Below are 21,612 nucleotides of genomic sequence, written 5' to 3'. Positions count from 1 at the left end.
CTTTTATCGAATGATCTATAATTTTTTATATTCATAACAACCTTTTGATAATGTTTCTTTGAACGAGCTGAATTTTTGTTGGCATGTTCTTCATAATGGGAAGATCATATATTATATATATCTTAAAAAAAATCAGCCATTTACTCAACTTTTAAGTCCGCATTTTTTTGAATGTATGCACAATGTGGTTGTATATGAGTGTTGTGAATTACCACTTTTATATTGCGACTTATTGAAGGAGGAAGTAATTTGAATTGGGATTGGTGAGTTTACAATATGTGGGTTGTTTAATAATAATAATATAATAATAATAATAAATAAATAAATATGATTATGGATGGAAAGAAGAATTTTCCAACATACTCATACTGGAGGCCCAATGAAACCCAGCCCAAGTTTCGGATACTACATCGAACCATACATGTAATAATCACGTTACGTACATAAACTGATAAACAAACACTTAGTTGGGCAACACACGCACGAACACACACACTTTGAGAAACAGAAGTAGAGTTTCTATCTCTCCCCTCAAAAACTCTTACTAGGTTTTTTTTTGTTTCTCTCTCAATGGCAACAACAACAACAGAAATAACAGAAAACGGTAACATAATGAACCAACAAGAAACAACCCCACCAATTAAAATCGAAGAATCATCCGAAGCAGTAATTCCAACAACAACAATTCAAACAACGCCAACTCCTTCTTCTTCTTCTTCTGCAGAGAAAAGATGGCCGGGGTGGCCGGGTGATAGTGTGTTTAGATTAGTTGTACCTGTTTTAAAAGTTGGGAGTATAATTGGAAGGAAAGGGGAGTTGATTAAGAAGATGTGTGAAGAGACTAGAGCTCGTATTCGTATTCTTGATGGTGTTCTCGGCACTCTTGATCGTGTGGTCAGTTTTTTATTTATTTCCTTTTTATTGAATTTTTAGAATTTGGGTTAAAGATTGTTCCTTTATTGTTTTTTTTTTTTTTTTTTGGTTTACATGATAGGAAAAAAGGACTTTGTTTAGAGTTTAGGTGAATTGGACAACTTATTCGTAATCAGTGAATATAATTTCTCACAGTATAATGAGCTTTGGGCGGGTAGTTTGTAGTTAGCTAATTAGAAGCTAATAATGCTGTGACATTGGAGCAAAATGTCCTTCTTAGAATGCACTCCTTTCACCTTATTGTACATTCGGTCCCCTGTTACTAAGATATTTGGAGTTTCAAATTGACTATTTTCTACAACATGTAACTGACTATTTTCTAGATGTTTCATTTTCTGAAACTGTTCGTACCTTCTATGTAAGACAGATGGGGAGTCATTCTGTCATACTCGCAATAGTTCTCCCTGTTTCTGGTTGGTTTTGGTGTTTTCTTTCCCAGCATTCATGCTGGTTTGGGTCTATTTGGTGAAGTACGCCCAAGCCTCCTGGTTCTAGAGAGGAGTAGGTTGTGGAGCCTTGTGTCATTTGCCATCATTTGGGGAGGAATGTGAGAGAATTCTGTGTTTGGAGGAGATTCTCATTTCACTAACAATATTCCTTCCGGTCGAAACGTTAGGAGGAATTGACGACATGTTTGAGGTATTATGTGTTCAGATAGGAAATTTTTATTGTCAGCCATTAGGGTTTAGACACGAGAGGTGGTTTGTGGTATATAAGCTTTGTTTCTTTCCTTAGGAATCTTGTCCTGCAACACTTTTTTGTTTCCTTATTTAGTATTGTTCTATCACTTCTATGTTGTCTGGTGCTAGACAGGGAGACTAGTTTCCCAAGTGTAATAGTATTGCGGTATCTGAAAACATTCCCTAGGTCGCCTTTGCAACGCAGTTGACCACTACCTGCAACTATTTTCCCTGAAGATCACCACCATGGGCCAGTCGGCGCCGTTGGCTATGACAATATAGGAATAGCTCATTTTTACCAATAAATAAGGGTCAAAGTCAAGTTCACAATCACTAGCAAGTTTGTCGTCAATATTTGAGGGAGACAGTTGTGTGTTTTATGTTTTTCTTATATATGTTGTATCGAGTAGTAGAAACTAAATGGAGACGCTCTATCTCTTAGTGATTAGGTATAGTTCGGTTCTACCTCCTAGTGATTTGTGAGGAGGATACCTTACAATCATGTGGCCACACTTAAGTATCTTAGTATGGGATACTGAATTTTCTCTCGACAATCAAATGGCAGATGAGACGAAATGGATACATCATACTCACTAAATTGGGTTAGCAGGGAATCAATTTGTATAAATTCGATTAATGTTGGGAACAACGGAATAATAATTGATAACAGAACGAAACATATAATTAGTATTTAACATTTTTCCAAATAGTATAAGTTGGTACTAGAATTGGTTATTCAAGTGGGATGGCACCCGCCGCAATAAAAGCACAAACTTTGGTATTAGAACTTGGTTAAACAAGTGAGTGTTTTGTATGTTGGTTCGCAAGGACTAAAAACATATTGGTTAGGACTTAGAGCCGGTTGATGTGTTAGGACTCAGATGATGATGTATTTGAACTTAGATGACATGATGGAACGGATCAACAAAATGAATGTGTTCGAAATAAGTGATTGCCACTGGGTTTGTACGTTAGATCAATGAATAAAGGAAGGTGTATACACTGGCGATTGTTGACAATAATCAGAAATTGACTATTTACTATGGAATACACAATGTCCATGTAAGAGATTTTCTCTGTTTTAGTGTTTCGTTAATATTTGTCTGGTGGAGCTTATGGAAAAGGGGAATGGGGTATCTCAATTGAGGTTCCTTTATACTTGCAGTCTGGGCTGAGTTTGTAATCTTTAGATGGGGCCATCAGGGGAATATTATTTTTGTTAGGCAAGTGCTATCCTGGGGATTGTTGTCTTTTTGGCTCTTTTTTTTTTTAATAGATTATCACGTCTTCCACATCTGATTTTTGGATTAAAGACTTCTTCGGAATAAAGGAAAAACTGAATCTAGGCCTTATGGTTGTTCATTTTGGTAATGCACAATTTATATTATTGAGCCTAAGGTATAAGAAGCTCTTTCTCAGTGTGGCTATTCTGGGTAGGATTGACCTCGGAGGTCAGGACTAGTCACGTTCAGGCTGGCCTGTTTACAACCCTTGACTTGATCCATTAGCTTTTCAAAAATCTTGCCATGGTGAAGGATTAGATGCGTTGTTACATTGTAGAAGAGTGATTAGTTATCCTTCCAATTGTTACAGTTTATTGATTGTTGGTGGTTCTCGTGCCTTGATTATTCCAGGTTTTGATATCTGGAAAGGAAGAGCCGGAGGCACAAATATCCCCAGCAATGAATGCTGTCTTGAGAGTATTCAAGCGTATCAATGGTCTGTCTGAAACTGAAGGTGAGGGTGCTGGTTCTTCAGCTGCTGCATGCTCAATTCGGTTATTGGTGGCTTCATCACAGGCCATTAACTTAATTGGAAAGCAGGGATCTCAGATTAAAGCTATACAAGAGAGCTCTGGTGCTTCTGTTAGAGTTCTTTCTGGAGGTATGCTTCATTATGATGTGTAAGCTGTTTTCTATAATCATAATTATACAGCTTGCTTAATGATAGCTCTGTATATATTCTTGAATATTACTTGACTATCGCTGTTGAATTATGCTTACCTACTTCTTGTTCACTGTGTGATCTTCTTTGATAAATATCGTCTCTCTCTGAATTTACTTCTCTGTGATGTCTAACTCAAACACGTTAATATATGTGCAGATTACTAATAACTCGTACATATTAGTACATTTCAGGTCTTGACTATGATTTGATGTTGAAAAAGAATGTAACTCTCGAACCCTGTCAAATTTAATAGTTGGGTTGAGTATCTGACAATTGCAGTGTGCAATATCAAACCTCAAGAAACAATTGCACAAAGTGTGCACTTGATTTTTACTTGTAAAATCCTAAGTAGAGTATGAATTCACACGAGCTAGCTCAAAATCCACTTAGATCTAGCAAAGAGTATGATTTGTGATAATTGATTTGGTACTTATAAGAACACATTATCCAAGTCTAATTGCAATATCTTTTAGATCTTGAATGTTGCACCGAATGTGATGTAGGAAACACAGGGCCAGTTTTGGCAAATACTTATTAGTATATTATTTGCTACACTTTTGGGGTTTACCTTAATAGAATCAGCAATATTCGTATTTTTCTTTATTTAATTTAATTAAGGTTAGAAGTCTTGTTTCTTGGTCATCAAGTTAGGCTTATCAATGTAAAGACGCCATTGTAGGTTGTTTAGGATCACTTAATTATTCAAACAAACAAATTATCAATTATCTGAATTCTCTATCCTTCTTGTTCTCAAACTCATCTTTTTCTTCAATCTAAAGTTCTCATGCGTCTAATTTCTTGATCTCCTTTGTTCTTTTCTTCTATCAAGGATCTCCACCTTTCTTCCGCATTAAAACGCTATAAACTATGGTTATTCTTCTTATATTACTTTTCTTATTATTTTTTTTTTTGGGTAGTTACTTAGTTAGAACCTAAGTTATGTTGGCACGTGTCGGATTCGGATTGTCTGACACGGTGAAATATAAAAATTGAGGTAAATTGCATAAATTATGTGTCCGACACGGACATGTGGATACGCATCCAACACGGATTAATTTTAAATTATGACGTGTCCATGTAACATAGTTAGAACCTTTTTCCCTAGTCCTTTACATTCCTTTTGTAGGTGGGAATCGAATTTAAGACCTTGGGCCCAACCACCCAAGTCTTGACCAATATGTCATGAGATATATCATGAGAAAAGAAGTCAGCATTGACAAGAACTTCTACACTGACATATATCTTTAAGGTTACACCAAATTTGTGTTTGTATTCCTTGTTGTGAGACCCACGCTAAGTCGACAATGGAGAATTCAACCATACCATATTCTCTCCTCGTGATAAAGATCATCGTCATGAAAAAGTGCAAAACAAATCTGACTGGAAACTCCCAACCCTTTAATATGTTTACTGAAAACTGAAATATCTAGACCTCAGATTTGAACGGTTACTTTCATCTGAACTTTCAAAGTGTTGGGAGTTCCAGATTGAATTCATTTTCTTTGAGCATAATTTTACCGACATGGAGAAAATAGTGTACAGTTGGATTTACCAAATGATCTTCATGGGATCCAAGTATCCAACTATAGGGATAGAATAAGGACATGATCAAGCCTCACAATGCACTCATACAACTCGAGTGGTGCTCTTGACAGTTCTTGTTGTAATTTTGATTTCCTTTAAGGTGTAAGGTTCGTGCATCATCAAAATAGTAACACAAAATTTGTGACTTCAGGGCAAGGTGTTATCTTGTGGGTTACCAGCTTGCCCTTAATAAAGTCTAAGCATCTTGTCTTAGTAGTTAGCAAACAAGAACCTCATTGACTGTGGTCCATGCATTGGTTGTATTTGTATACACGGCTTGGCTCTTTTAATAATTTTACCTCTTTTAAGCCCAAGTCCCCGTAGTCTTCTCTTAATACTTTCATTTGTGCCAGATGAGGTGCCACATTATGCTACTTCAGATGAGAGAGTTGTTGAGATACAGGGCGAATCTCTGAAGGTTCTGAAGGCTCTAGAAGCAGTAATAGGGCATCTACGGAAGTTTTTGGTTGATCATAGTATTATTCCATTGTTTGAAAAAGTGGTAATTTTGTCAAAGCCTCCTCTATTTAGCTCTCTGCATTTTGTGTGATTACAATATGCTAATGCTTGTTGTTTTGTTGATCACAGAATAATCCAACTGTTTCTCAAGAACGTCCAGCAGAAACTTGGGCTGATAAAGCACAGTCTTTGGTCCAAACTGCTTCTCAAGTTACTTCTCAAGCTGGGATTGCCAGTGATTATCCTCTGTCGATCAAGAGAGATTCTCTCTTTCTTGACCGTGATACTCAGCTGGAGTCACAAATGCACCACTCTAGTCTTTCATTATATGGACAAGACCCTGGATTCCCTGGGCTGCGGACCTCAGGACTTAGTCGTGCTTCTGCTGCCATTATTAGTCAGGTTTGTTCTTCTTGTTAAATATAATCCTTAGCACGAATTTACAACTCCCACGTCGGCTATGTATAATGTATTTCAGTTGATATTCTTTCCCATAGTATTTTGCAAGAGTTAGAAGCTTGTTGACAGTGATATACAATATGCATGTTGTTTCCTTAGAACTTCTGTCATTTTTCTTAAACATTTTTCTTTTCTATGGCCTTTTTGAGTCATTTATTTGGAAAGATATTATCCCGGGATGATAGTATATTCTTGTGTTTGATATATTAAAAGTAGGTAAATGTTTTTCTGAGGAAAACATTTATTCTTATACTCTTTTTAGAGAACGTTTTCTCATTCCTTCCCCGTAGGAAAAAGTTTTTGTGTGGAAGTGTGTTTATTTTCCCTTGTAAATTATGTGATTTCGAGACAATAAAGTAACAAATAAGTTTTCCTTGGAAAACTTTTTGGTGTCGATCATCGGGAATTATGAAATTTAGATTTTTTTCGGTGCAATCAAACACAAAACTTGTGTATTTTCTCAGGAGAATTTGTATTGGAAATACTTCCCTAAGAATATTTATATTTTCTTGAGAAAATTTTCCATGCAATCCATGGTTTTAAGACTCAATCGGTTCAAGTTGAAACCGGCTGAGTTGACCCAGAGTCAGTGTTGTCCGACTCAAAGAATCAATGTTAGTCTGTCTCAGCAAAGAACCTGTGAAAAGAGGGTGAGAATCAGTAAAATCGGTATTTAGATCTGGTTGAATCGGTCAACAGATCATGGAATTCCATCTTAACCTAGAATTGAATTTGAGAAATGGAAAGGAAAAAATATAATTTTGCAGATATGCAGTGAAGTAGAAACATAGAAATTACACACAATTGAAGTAGAAGCCGTGAAAGAATGTCAAGATTGAAGATATTCATCAAGTTTAGTGAAGAATGAAAAAGCGAGTTGGAGAAGAGTTGGGGTACGGTTTTATGTACGAGATGAAAGTATGAAACTCTATAGTAGAAAGAGTTTAAGGTGTTATAGGGTACCCACTGGTGCTAAAATTGAGTAGTCCACTAGATATCTTTTTACTTATGTGTAGCAATCTAGGCGACTTCCTTTAAACAATGAACTGCTCGGTTCTATTATTCTAATATGAACCACTGAGTGGAACTGGGATCGCTGTGATCCGATCCTCTCCAAAACCTCGATTCCTAAAACCTTGGTGCATCAAACAGCAAACAGGGTTTTTATTTATGTTGCATGGACTTTCAAACGACTGGTGCACCCGTATTGAGTTCCGACACGACACCTGTAAACTTTTGTTTTTCTTCATTTCAATATGTTTTGCGGTTTTATCATACATTATGACCTTCTCTCTATCCAATTTGGATCTTCTATCGGTACATAGTCTAACATATGATTTATGTATCCTTTTTGCATAACTCATTTGATATGTGTCAATCGTCATCAATACGCCATGGGACATGATAAGATATGAACATCTCATTTTCCTTCTTATCTATGATAAACCTGGTTTGTCAACTTTGACACCTCATGATGGAGTTGAACTCCTAGACCTGTACCATGCCCATGCAACACCTTATTTCTAATGTCGGCTGGTCAAAGTGATGGTCATCATGGTCTCTGCCATTTCCAAATTTTTACTCTGTTTCTTACTTCTGTGAACTCTATCTACTGAATATATTGCAACCTCTAAATATGCTACTTTCCTTGATTCAGATTACACAGACAATGCAAATACCACTAGCTTATGCTGAGGACATCATTGGGATTGGAGGAGCAAATATTGGATACATCCGGCGTACCAGTGGTGCTATTCTCACTGTTCAAGAAAGCAGAGGCTTGCCTGATGAGATTACTGTGGAGATTAAGGGCACTACATCACAGGTTCAGACAGCTCAGCAGCTAATTCAGGTAAGGGTCTATCTTTGCGATCAAGTTTTACATAAATGGGAATAGAAAGAGAAATCACATGTGAATTTTATTTTATTTTTATCTATTTATTTATTTATTTTTGTTTTGCTTTTTGGATTTTGTATAGGATTTTCTTGCTGGCCACAAAGATCCTGTTTCAAGCAGCTATGGCAAGATGGATACTGGCTTGAGGTCCTATTCTCAGTTAGGTAACACGTCCTACTCTTCATCATCCTTGGCAACACAAGGACTTGGGGGTTATGGATCTACTGGCCTGGGAGGGTACGGCAGCTTTAGGCTCTAAAGAGGCACTCTAGTATACAAGTTGATTTGTCTTTGGCTTTCCCCTTAAAATGTATTACTGTCTGGGACTAAAATGTTCTTCTTATAACCTTGTAAATTTCAAAAGATAGTTTGCTCCTAGGGTATTAGAAAAGGGAAATGTTTTGTGGTTAATATTTGATTGCTGCTTTATTCTGTTACTGGGCATTTTAGCGTTCATTTGAAATCACGTGCGCTTTTTTCTGTTCCTTTCTTTTTTCTCAATTGTGGAGCGTTCAGTTTAGTGGCATGTCTTTATTATTTTCTACCCAGTTTTCATTTTTTTTTTGCACACAAGTAAGGTATCTATCTTGTCAATGATGTTGTTGTGCTGACTCTAGTGAAATAATCAAATTTTGATGAATTCTGTCAGAGTTGCAGATGAGATTTGTGCCAGACTACGAGTATTTTTCCTTTTCTTTTCCCTTTTTTGGCAGTTTTGCCATCACTAGCATATTTATTACGACACCCTTGTTTTTTCGAAGCCTCCGAAGGGTTCACTTTTGTACATATAAACACCACCAGTTGAGAAGTCAATAAACGCTGCTTAATGACCTTTCTACACCAGGAGCTTGATTGGAGTTCCTGGGAACCTACTACTTTGGTTGAGCTCTATGGGAGGCCATTGGGTGACGTTTATATCAACTGCGGAAGCAACATGAGTTGGGTTGTGCTGTTGCATGTCTATTGATGCAACATTGTGTTTTCCAAGTCTGTGCAGTTATGACTCTCCCCATACCCTGCAAAGGCGGGAGCCGCACCAGGCTAGACCTTTTACGTTTTTGTCATCCCCCATAAGCTTGGTGCCTTGGTCTTACGTTAACTTGATTTTGCTCAATGTAGTGGACATCTTGGTAGTCTATCTTGATTCGTTTGGAGGGAGTGGTCAACAATCAACGTGTTCTTCCTGATGTGTATATACCACATAGTCATAGAAATTGGTAATGGAGATTGTAGATAGATTCTAAGGGTTGAAAATTGAATTATACAACTAAATATGAAATGATAGAGAAAAATTAAGAGCTATATATATAGTACGTGTGAAAGGCCGTGTCTTTACTTTTCTAACTCTTTGATATCAGAAACTGGGATTTGTTAGCACTTTTCTTGAATTAATGAGAAGTTCAATTTATGGCAGTCTGATATTCAGCAAGAAAGGCATTGGTGTTTACTAGAAGAGTCAAAGATGTAGAAGAGGAATGCCTTGGTCGAAAAAAAAAATCTACTGCTAAAAACTGGAACATCGACTGTAGTTTTTGGCGGAAAATTGACATACCGATGTATTGACACTATGACAGTATATATTAGTAAAGTTTGTAAATTCAGGACTGAAAGTTTAAAGGGGTACGGGAACCATAAGCTGTCTCATTAGTCCTCTGCCCATGGAGTCTTCTTTGGCTTTCCAATACTCTTAAGAGCCTTCCAGACGACACTGTTGCATTTGAACCCTGATCCAAAAGTGACCTGCCACACACGATCACCTTTTTTGATCCTATTATTTGCTTCCAAGTAGGCTAGCTCATACCAGACACTGCTGCTTGAAGTGTTCCCAAATCGATTGAGTGTCATCCTGGAGGCCTTCATGTACTCGTCAGTAAGCTCTAAGTTATTCTGTAGCTCATCAAGAACCTTCTTACTTGCAGCCAGTATGCAAACATGCTCAAATGCAAGCTTGTAGTTGGGGATGTAAGGCTTTGTCTTTTTTGAGAGCAGGGTCTTGAAGAAGAGAAATTGCTCTGAGAAGGGAAGTACAAGTGGACCAAGGGTGGTAATGTTGGCCTTCAGAGCATGACCACCAACATCGAACAAATCTTTGCTTACTGAAAGACCTTGTTTTCCTTCCACGTCCTCCTTTCTGTGGATGCAATTGAAATTGCGCTGATCCATCCCTTTGTGTGTCCGAACAAGCTGTATTCACCAGCAAGGTTATGTTAGTAATGCTGAGAGCATCAGATATATAATGAAATATTTCTCTTACCTTAGTAAATTTACAAGTTGTGTGTCTCCTAATTTGAAAAAAGGTACCTGTTTGAGCTCATACTTAGAACGCCATCTATCTAGGCGGCAATTAGAGAGGAACATGGCAGCAGCACCCATTCGGAAGAAGCAATTGGGAAGAAGCATGTCCTTGTCATTACCCGTGTACCATGTGAAGCTCACTACCTCAGTACTCACCACCAGTGCATATGAACCTGGGTGTGCATTAAGGAGGTCCCTAGCAAGATCAATAGCGACCGTTCCGGCAGAACAACCCATTCCCCCAAGGTTGAAACTATGAATATCATGTCGAAGTTTATAATGGTTAACTACCATGGCAGAGAGGGAGGGTGTGGTGTTCAGTATTCCACAATTTACTACTAGTATTTTAATGTCTTTGGCTCGCACGCCAGTGGCTGCAAGGAGATCATCTACAGCCCCAAACATCACCATTGCTGCTTCCTCCCTACCATCTTTTAGTGTGATTTTGTGCCCTGGCATGAACACTGATCTTGGTAGGTAAGTCTCCTCCCCTATGCCTGAATTCTTGAGGACATGGTACTGGAAGCTAAGTGCGGAGTCACTGAAATTCCCCGAGGCTTTTGCAAGCTCAATGAATTTTTCCTTAGAAACCTGCATTAGATTACTGAAACTGATTGATCTGTGCAGCGTAAACTAAGTTCTGCTCTGTACTGTACTATATTAGATTACTGTGCGCAAACACAGTAGAACCTATATGGAAGCAAACATAGTACGGGCTATGGTTTGGAAGTAAACGAGTTTTGCTAAACAAATAGAAGGTATATATATCTGTTCGTGTTTATTTCTTCTGGCCTGCATGCTTATGTTTAAACATTAGAGTTACTTATTATTTGATTCCAACCATAACAAGAACAAAAAGTTTCTGTTTTGAATGGCATGTCATCTGCTGTTCTACACCGAACACTGCAGATGGAAAGAACACAACGACAATTAACTCCGAAAATCTCAAATTCTAAATAAATGGCTGGCTACTATTTCAAAGAATTTCACTTGAGTTGCAAAGTTTTCTAATGAAACTGCTGTGTGGCTGAGAGAATAATAGTTGGAAAAGGAAAGGAGATATACCTTGAGGTCATTTGGTGGGAGATAGCAAGAGAAATCAACCAAATAAGTGGACCGAGGGGTTAAATCCAGATAGATATATACCAGGACAGTGATCAAGCCAATGAATGAAATAACAATTGTGGCGTCGTATTTAGACCGCAATTCTTCCCATGTCAACTTTCCAATCCCCGCTCCGATAATAAACACTGCTAATGGTGTCATCAGAATATAACCATGGTTTATGAGGTAAGTGTATCCAAGCTTAACATACTTCAATTTAACAGAACTAAGAAAATCTGGCATCCCTCGTCGAACTCTCACAGAAAAATTTAACGATCCTGCATATGGACCTGAACCATCAACGACACCTCGGTTCACAATTTCTGTTGAGAGGAGCTCCTGCTCACTTGCCATGGTAACTATGTATGTGATGGAAATGTGGTTTAGTTCTGCTAGTGTTTTGTATTTATGGAGCAGGCCTTAATTACTGAAACATACTTTGAGGATCGACTTGTGTATGTAAATGTAACTACCTTAGTCTTATTGGCTGAAGATGGGAATAAATATGATAAGTATGGTGTACAGAAAATTGATAAAGTAGCATGCGCTGCCGTAGCCTCTATAACTGAATGGAGGTTTTTTAAGCATGAAGGCGCGCAAGCAGCTGGTTTGTAGCACAGAAGTAACTAGACGTGTTGCTGTACAAAGTGTTTGTTACGTTTTTTTCGTCCAATGTGGTCATTTATGATTTGAGGTTGAGACTTATAATTTGCGACCATTAGAGGGGTGTTTGGTTGTGTCTCTTGAAAGTTCAAGAGGACACCAAAATTGGCACCATAGAGAGAATGAATAGTATGGACTTGGCACCTCGCTATTGTGAGTTTGTGACTAAAAATACATTTCATATGGAACTTTTTTGGTTTAACTTCAAGTACGTTTTCTATGTATTTCAGAGAGGTGAGAATATTTCTTAGACTGCAACATTCTGATTAAATCTAGGGTAATTTTGACTTAACCCCCCCACAGATGAGTAGCGGTTTGACTAAACTCCCCATTTTTAAAATCATTTGAGTTTGCTCCCCACTCCGTCAATTTTGTGTGTAACAGACGTTGATATTTTAGCTATTGACCATTTTATCCTTATGAAATATTACCTCCCACATTAACACGTTAAACCTAGCTTTGCGAAAACCCCCCAAACGTTGCCATTATTTAATTCTTGCACTCTTTCTCTCGTATTTTACATAATAGCCATTTTGCCCATGTTTTTAGTCAAACCGCTACTCATCTGTGGGGGGTTAAGTCAAAATTACCCATGTTTTTTTGACAATGTCATTATTATAACTTTTTGAGAAAAATTTCGAGAATTCTATAAAGTTAGTTATCTGATTTTTCATATGTTTTTTGATTGGGTCGGAACACTTTTACACAGGCCTCGAGGTTTTAATGAATTACAGAGAACCAACCTTCTGATATCGATGTTACCAGTCGATTGAAAGGATTAGCTAATTGAAATGAAAAATCATACAAGTTTATAATGAAAAAAATAGTACTCATAACTCATTAAGGGTGTGTTTGTTATGATGGAAAGGAAAGGAAACACTATGGAAAGGAAAGGAAAATAAGAGTGGTCCACCTTTTCCATAGTTTTTAAGGCGTTTGTTTACCCATGGAAAGGAAATGAGCTTTTCCATATGGAAACAAATGGAAAAGGTTTTGTGTCTTTAGCTAACCCCTGAAAATTTTGTGGAAAGGAAAGGAAAGGAAATAGATAAATAGGGACTTGCTACTAATACACTCCACTCAACAATACAATTATTCCTTTCCATAGCTTTTGCAAACAAACATGATTATTCCTTTCCCCAGTTTTTACTTTCCTTTCCCCAGTTTACCAAACACATACCATTTAAAATTATTTCCTTTCCATTCCATTCCATTCCATTCCATAGTGGACCACCCATTTTATTTCCTTTCCTTTCCATGAGTTAAAATTTAACAAACACACCCTAAGTAAACCGAAGTCACAGTTCATTTATGGGCTTCTGAGGGCTTCTGAAGTTTGATAATGTATCTTCGTCATCACATGTGACGTGCAATCGAGCATCGATCAAGAGGATTTTAGTGTTAATATCATACTAATTGATGTATTGACAACACGCAGAGCAAGAAACGACCAAAAAATTTTGGATTTTCAAAGAATGGCTCCTTTAACGTCGGTCATTTTGGAAGTATACTCGTGTATGTCACTCATGTTGTATGCGGATAAAAGAAACTTATAGAAGACAAGGACGAGAATAACAGTAATAACCAAAGGCGCCGGATTAGGTCGTCCTTAAGGAAAGATTTAAGCCCCTTCCAATGGTGCGAAAAGGCAACGATGGCGTCTTCCTCACGAGGATTCAATGGTTAACGGCCATCCTAACTTTGCACTAGAATAGACTACCCTCTAGAACGACAATATAACTCTCTCTCTCAAGCGGTGGGAAGAAGAGAATAAAGAAAGCAATGAAAGACTTATCTGTTTCTCCGATTAGGTGTATGGTGATATGAAGGGATAATATGCACAAGTTACGTTTTACGCTTTATTTGAAGAGTAAGTAAATTTTGCTTGCCGCGACTTTCGTCTTAGTCGATGTAGAAGCGGCGGAAATGCAACACGAAGTTCTATCTCTCTGCGTCCTCTCTCTCTCTACGTTACGTGATTGATCCTCTAAATGAACACACGGTGTTTTATATAGAGGTATGATCGAATCATAGATGGAGAAGGACACCTCTCTAATTCGGTTTCACAAAACCAAATCAAAGTAGAACTCCCAAGCTGATACAGAATCCAACTGTTCAAAAAGAAAAAGTTTAGGCTATTGATGATCCACTACCCACTAGTCTAACAGCCCAAGCCCACGACGACGCTAGCGACTCGGTCTTGGGTAATGTGGCTTTGGGTGAGTCCTCCCTCCCAACACAAAAAGCCTTTGTACCACCAAGGGCACGCCCTTATGCTAGAGGTTCACCTCAAATACCCCACTTGCTAGTGGTGGTTCATCAATGTGGGACTAAACAACACACAAGTATTTGAAATACACATAAAGATTCCAACAATCCCCACTATTTCAAAATACTTATAGTCCCCAATATTTTGGAATAGGATATTACAAAAGAAATGGGTTAACGAAATGCCGAGAGAGAATCGAAAAAACAATGCATAAGATCTTGGTGCTTTTTCGGGCTTGAACCGGTCATAGGGTAACATGTCTTATAATACGTGAAAGTGGTGGATTAAAAAATCTTTGAACCAACATTCCCTTGTAGTAAAATAGAGGACATGCACCCACATTGCTCCTTCATTATATGCGTTACTGCGATTGTTTCCTTTTTTTTGGCCGCTACACACGTGTTAAGTGAATGCTCTAGAGTATTTGCTCAATACCCATAAAGAACCGACCCAGTTCTACATTCAAGTAGGTGGATATCCATCAAGTGTACATAGCGGTTAAAATACACTATCTCATAAAAAATAATGGACTATGGATTCCATTAAAGAGTAAAATAACTCATCCTTTTTCTCATTGCTATTCAAGTTATACAAAGTATACAATAATGCTATCTAGTCATAGGGTGGGGCGTCTCAAATAAAGACAATAGCATACCGGGCGACTAGGTGACTTGTTTTTCCTTTGAACCTACTTCATGGGATCTCCAATCACATAGGTGGGGTTGCCCGTCGGTTATTAAGCCCTCTATCTAAGGCAAAAGTCCCATCCCCTCGACGTATCAACCACTTGTCTCTGTTAAGTGGCTTTGTCGGAGGATCGGCCAAATTTAACTCGACCTCACATAATCTAGAGCCACAACTCTCCAGATTCAAATTTCTTTGCTTTATAGGCAGTAGTCTCGCATCGAATATGCCTGCTTTTCCCATTATACAATTTGCTCTTTGCCTTTGCTATTGTACCGACAAATCCTGATCCGCATATGCATACCGAGGCGGTTTTGTACCAATAGGAAGATCTCGCCAAGAGGTTTCTAAGCCACTCGAAACACTTGCTTTATCTAAAAGCAATAAGCTCGGACTCCATGGTTGAACGAGCTATCAAGGTCTGCTTAGAAGATTTCCAAGCGACCGTGCACCTCCACCTAGGGGTGAAAATATAACCACTAGTGGACTTGATATCATGAGAATCGATATCCGGTTTGCATCACAATAACCCTCTATCACGGTGGAGTTTGTCTAAACCTTATGCCGTAATTCATTGTTCCTCTCCAAGTACTTGGCTAATCTCTAAACGCTCCAATGTTCCCGACTAGGACAATGAGTGTATCTGCTTAGCTGCTAACTGCATAAGCAATGTCGGTCTAGTGCAATTCATCAAGTACATGAGACTACCAATAATTTGGGCATATCTAGACTGAGAAGTACACCATGTTGAGCATTTTTCTGAAGTTCACTATTTGCCTCATAAAAGTGTCGACCGCGGGCTTACTATCATAAAAGTTAAACTTCTTCAAAAACTTCTCAACGTAATGCTCTTGTGAAAGCGTATAGCCATCATCGTTTTACGATGATTTTGATTCCAAGAATCACATCGACTTCTCCCAAATCCTTCATTTCAAATTGGGAGGATAAAAACATCTTGGTGTTTCTCACAACATCAAGGCTAGGACTCATGATTAACATGTCATCCACATATAGACGGATAATCACATATGAATTCACATCAAAAGATTTGAAGTAAATACATTTATCAGATCATTTATGTGATATCCATTAGACATCATAACAACATCAAACTTTTCATGCCATTGTTTTGGCTTTGTTTCAACCCATATAAAGACTTAACTAACTTGCATACCTTATGCTCATTCCCCTACTATATCGTGCCTTTCGAGTCGCATCATATATATTTCTTCATCAAGATCACCATTCAAAATGCAGTTTTACATCCATTTGATGAATAAATAAATTATGAATAGCAGCTAGAGCCATTAGAACTCTTATAGAAGAAATCCTAGTCTACAGGAGCATAAGTATCAAAATAGTCAATGCCTTTTTTCGGGAGAATCCCTTGACTACAAGTCTAGCCTTGTATTTCTCAATGGAACCATCTAGTTTCAATTTCTTTTGAAGATCCACTTGTAACGTTATAGGTTTAAGCCCGAGGTAGATCAACTATCTCCCATGTGTGATTAGCTATAATCGAATCTAGCTCACGAGTGTATAGCATCCTTCCGAGAAAGGTGCATCTCGAGAACCCGATTGCCTCATTATAACGTCCACAGATCATCATCAAGAAGAAATGTGTAAAAGTCATCACCAAAATTGGTGGATTTTACGTCTCTTTTTACTCTTCCTAATTTCTTGTTCAAAAAATTCGGGATCTGTTGATTGTTGTTCACTAGGAGCTACCAACCTCTCAATGCCAATTTTCAAAGGAAACAAATTCTCAAAAAATCAGCATTTTTACTCTCTATAATAGTGTTAGCATCGACAAGGTTATTATCGATTTTACTACTAAAATATATATGCAAAGACTATTATGAGCATAACCAATGAACATACAATCAACAGTTCTAGGTCCCAATTTTCTCTTTTTAGGTTCGTTCACAAGAACCTTAGCAAGACACCCCCACATTTTTAAGTATGTCAGGGTAGGTACATGACCTTTCCATAACTCATATGGTGTCTTATTCCCTGTTTTCTTGTTGGGTATCCTATTCTGTATATGGCAAGCAGATAGGATTGCTTCCCCCCACAAGTTCAGGGAAGCTCCAGAACTTACAAGCATAGCATTCATCATCTCTTTTAGTGTTCTGTTTTTCCGTTCGGCTACTCCATTAGACTCAGGAGAGTATGGTGGAGTAGTCTCATGAATAATGCCATTCTTGTCACAAAAGTCCTGGAAGGGGTTAGACTCATATTCTCCACCCCTATCAGACCGAAGTCTCTTAATCTTACAGTTAAGCTGGTTTTCAACTTCAGCTTTGTACTTGAGAAACATCTCACCCCCTCATGCTTGTGTCTAAGTAAATATACCATGGTGTACCTAGAGAAGTCATCTATGAATGTAATATAATAAAACTTCCCCCCTCTAGACATGGTACTTCTGAATTCACCCAAATCCGTATGAATAAGAGTTAGTAATTCAGTTTTATCTCTAGACACAGTTTCTACAGGGGTTTCTTTGGGCTTTAGTCTCGGACACATATCTCACATTTATCATTAGAAAAATCAGAAATATTAGACAATAAACCACATGCTTTCATCCTTTTCATATCTTGAACATTCACATGTCCTAGTCTACCATGCCATATATTAAAAGAGTCAAGCAAATAAATAGCGAATGCATTCATTCTTATTAATAATAATGTTGTCAAGTACATTCAACATGAAAAGACCAACTGTTATTTACAATAACCTTTACCAACAAAACCCTCATTCTTTGTCGGGAACAAACTTGTCACTCTCAAAAGTCACCTTGGCCCGACTTTTCCCAAGTAGGGACCGAAAATCAGATTCTCGGCGAATCTCGGGAACATGAAGAACATTACTAAGTGAAAGGGTTTTCCACGAAGTTAACCGGAAGAACCTTTGCTGTTCCTCAACGAGAACGGACCTAGAGTCACCCATATAGACCTTTTCATCTTTCACTAGTATGTAATCCTGAGAAGGAAACTGCAACATCACCACAGGGCGTGGCGGGTGGCACCAGAATCTAGTACCCAGGTTCCTCTTCCCCGGTGGCTATGAACACTTGTGACCGCGACAAAGAGCAACAATATCATCTCCCTCAACTAGATTAGCATTGGGAGGATCATCGGTGTCTTTCTTGTGTCTGCGACCGAAAAAGCCCTATGTCGGGTTTACCACAAACATAACAATTTCCATTGCCGTTACCACTCCGTTTTAAAGAAGTGCCTTTGACCTTGAAATTCTTATTTTTGTTGGACTTACGCTTTTAGAGGTTTTGTTAGATTTCTTTGGGGATTACCTTCAACGATATTGGCTTTAGAATGAAATTCCTTAGACAACACCTCATCCCGAAGTCTTGTTCTTTTCCTCTATGTGAATGTGAATGATCACATCCTCAAGAGTCATCTGCTTACGCTTATGCTTCATACTATTTTTATAGTGTTTCCAAGACTTCGGGAGTTTCTCAATCAAACATCCAAAACAAAGGATTCGGGTAAATTAATACCCTCGGTTTTCAAATCATTAATCGAGACATGAAAATCATGGATTTGAGACGTTACATCTCTATCCTCTCTCATATGGAACTTAAGAAAATTCCCAATAGCATATTTCTGAGTACCAGCATCCTCTATTATGTATTTCTTGTTCAAACTCTCCCATATATCATGTGCATTCTTATTTGAACAATAAATATCAAATATCTCATTGGACAAGGTACTCAAAATAGCATGACGACATACCTTATTCCCATTGAGCCAAGCGACTTGATTTCTTTTCGAAATCATTAGAACCCTCCATGGGTGCTGTATCAGTGAGATACTTTGCATAGTTGAGTACATCTAGGGCTGTGAATACCCTTTCTCTCCATCTCTTGAAGTGTGAACCGTTGAAGGATTCAATCTTTGACACATTAGGTAAATTGCGAGCATTGGTAGAGGTGCGGATCTCTCATAGAGCGAAGTTACTTCCATGACTCGAAATTAGTTTCTTTGATCAAGCGTGGTGTCAACGGTGTAGACATCTTAATCTTTCCTTAAGATTGTTGTATCAGATAAAAGAAACTTATAGAAGACAAGGAAGAATAACGGTAATAACCAAGGCGGATTAGAATCGTCCTTAAGGAAAGATTTAAGCCCTTCCAATGGTGCGAAAGGCAACGATGGCGTCTTCCTCCACGGGATTCAATGGTTAACAGCCATCTAACTTTGCACTAGAATAGACTACCCTCTAGAACGGCAATATAACTCTCTGGCGGTGGGGAAGAAGAGAATAAAGAAAGCAATGAAAGACTTATCTGTTTCTCCGATTAGGTGTATGGTGATATGAAGGGATAATATGCACAAGTTACGTTTTACGTTTTATTTGGTTACGTAGTAGCAATAATAGCTGCACGACTTACGTTTTTTAGTCGATGTAGAAATGGCAGTACAACGAAGTTCTATCTCTCTCTGCGTCCTCTCTCTCTCTCTGCGTTACGTGATTGATCCCCTCTAATGAACACAAATTTGTGTTTATATAGAGGTATGATCGAATCATAGATGGAGAAGGACACCTCTCTAATTCGGTTTCACAAAACCAAATCAAAGTAGAACTCTCGGTGATCTGAGAATCCAACCGTTTCGGAACTCCAAACGAAACTTGTTCAAAAAGAAAAAGTTTAGGCTATTGATGATCCACTACCCACTAGTCTAACAACCCGCGACCACGGCCGACTTCGGCTCGGGTCGGGCGGTGGAAATGTGGCTTTGGGTGAGTCCTCCCTCCTAACACAAAAAGCCTTTGTACCCTAAGGGCACGCCCTTATGCTAGAGGTTCACCTCAAATACCTCACTTGCTAGTGGTGGTTCATCAATGTGGGACTAAACAACACACAAGTATTTGAAATACACATGAAGATTCCAACAACTCATGCCGAGAAACATGGTGTTCAAGTGGTGAGCACTTCAAGATCTTGTCTTCCATCATATTTGTTACAGGGATGAAAAATGTGTTTAATGCTTTTACAACTTTACAAGATATTGTTCAAACCGCTCTAAATAACACCAACAAAGCAGAATGATTGGTGATTCAAGTATTTAAGAAACCTTCTAAAGAAAAGAAAAGGGTAATTTTGTGTTGCGATGTTAGCAATACAAATCAACCATCTCAGGTTCTATTATTACACTTAATCTTCTTCCTGACCTTATTCTTCTTCTTCTTCTGCTTCTGCTTCTTCTTCTTCTTCTTCGTTGACTGTTTACTTAAACATTTGGGGGTTTATGCAAATAGATTATCTCGGCACACCCACACAGATCTCGGTGCACACACACGGATCTCGGATCTAAATCAACGGTGACTTGTAACGGTTGCTGGGATTTGATCCCAGAACTGCCATCGGAAAGTCTTCCTAAAGTCAATCCCACAACAATCTCCAGAGAGAGAGAGAGAGAGAGAGAGAGAGATATTAGGGCAATATTTGGGTGGTTTTTCCAAATGGGTATTACGTTTTAATATGGCGGGAAACCCAACATAAGGGCAAAATGGCCATTATGTAAAATACAAGAGAGAGAGTGCAAGAATTAAATAATGGCAACGTTTGGGGTTTTTGCAAAGCTAGGTTTAACGTGTTAATGTGGGGGCAATATTTCATAAGGGTAAAATGGTCAATAGCTAAAATACCAACGTCTGTTACATACAAAATTGACGGAGTGGGGGGCAAACTCAAATGATTTTAAAAATGGGGGGTTTAGTCAAACCGCTACTCATCTGTGGGGGGTTAAGTCAAAATTACCCTTAAATCTATGTACATGACCTTTTTTTTAAAACCTATATTATGACTTGGATATCAAATTAATGCAGAAGTATCTTTTTCACCAAAAGTCTTCTGTTAGGTTCATTCAATGTACACGAGAAATTTATTTTGTTTGGATTATTTTTCTTTATTGTTTAATTTGTCTAAACTCTAAAGCTTCGGCAGTTACACTTTCTTTTTTGTTTGGTAATTAAGAAAAATGAATTTCCCCAATGGCAATGGCTCTTTCAGAACAAACACCTTGTACTTCCTTCAAGGCTTAAGACCTGCATAACAAACTGAGGCGGTTGTCAACTTGCCATCACTAGAAAAAACAATCAACAGGAATCGTGTCCTTAATACATGATGGTTCAGTAGCTCCAAATGTATTGGGTTCGTTCAACCATGTAGGATCACTTGCTAAACCTGAACCATGAGTGGGCGAGCAAAAATGCCGGCTGCCTTTAACTCCATTTGCACTTTAAATCTAGCAGTGCAAGTTTAACGTTGTGTAATATGATGCTGCGAGGTCATGCATTTCCTATGTTCGTTTCAACTTTCAACAAAATAATCATTTTACAAAGAAATTCATTTCATGGTGGCAGTGTCACACATCAAGTATGATCATTCCTCTGTTATAAATAGTATTTGTCCGGTTATCATTATGATAAAAACATTTATCCATCTTCTTGTGAATTGTTATGGGTTTTGTTTGAGACCTGCAAGTTGAGATAAGAAACAAAATATTTATATATACAACCTAACTCAAGTCTGTTGGGCAATAATGAAATATTGGAGGGAATTGAAGCATTAGTATACTCCATGGACTGTGTGTAGATTGATCTGGTGGTGATTC

At 38.1% G+C, this 21,612-nt stretch overlaps 2 protein-coding genes across 2 annotated transcripts; one reads left to right on the top strand and one right to left on the bottom strand.

Moving 5' to 3' along the window:
- Positions 1 to 437: 437 nt before the first annotated feature.
- On the top strand, positions 438 to 8,445 carry LOC147509504 (RNA-binding KH domain-containing protein PEPPER-like). Its single transcript, XM_086601772.1, has 6 exons — positions 438 to 894; positions 3,248 to 3,497; positions 5,498 to 5,646; positions 5,733 to 6,005; positions 7,720 to 7,914; positions 8,042 to 8,445. Exons 1-6 carry the CDS (start codon positions 571 to 573, stop codon positions 8,216 to 8,218), a joined length of 1,368 nt encoding a protein of 455 aa, XP_086457898.1. The 5' UTR covers positions 438 to 570; the 3' UTR covers positions 8,219 to 8,445.
- Positions 8,446 to 9,439: 994 nt separating this feature from the next.
- On the bottom strand, positions 9,440 to 12,011 carry LOC147509503 (3-ketoacyl-CoA synthase 10-like). Its single transcript, XM_086601771.1, has 3 exons — positions 11,320 to 12,011; positions 10,261 to 10,845; positions 9,440 to 10,143 (listed from the first exon to the last, which is right to left on the bottom strand). Exons 1-3 carry the CDS (start codon positions 11,710 to 11,712, stop codon positions 9,604 to 9,606), a joined length of 1,518 nt encoding a protein of 505 aa, XP_086457897.1. The 5' UTR covers positions 11,713 to 12,011; the 3' UTR covers positions 9,440 to 9,603.
- Between the last annotated feature and the right edge of the window lie 9,601 nt (positions 12,012 to 21,612).

The sequence above is a fragment of the Coptis chinensis genome, chromosome 3, assembly GCF_015680905.1.
Source record: "Coptis chinensis isolate HL-2020 chromosome 3, ASM1568090v1, whole genome shotgun sequence".
Classification (NCBI taxonomy): Eukaryota; Viridiplantae; Streptophyta; class Magnoliopsida; order Ranunculales; family Ranunculaceae; genus Coptis; species Coptis chinensis.
The sequence above is the reverse complement of the archived record's forward strand: the minus strand, read 5'-3'. Positions and strand labels throughout refer to the sequence as shown.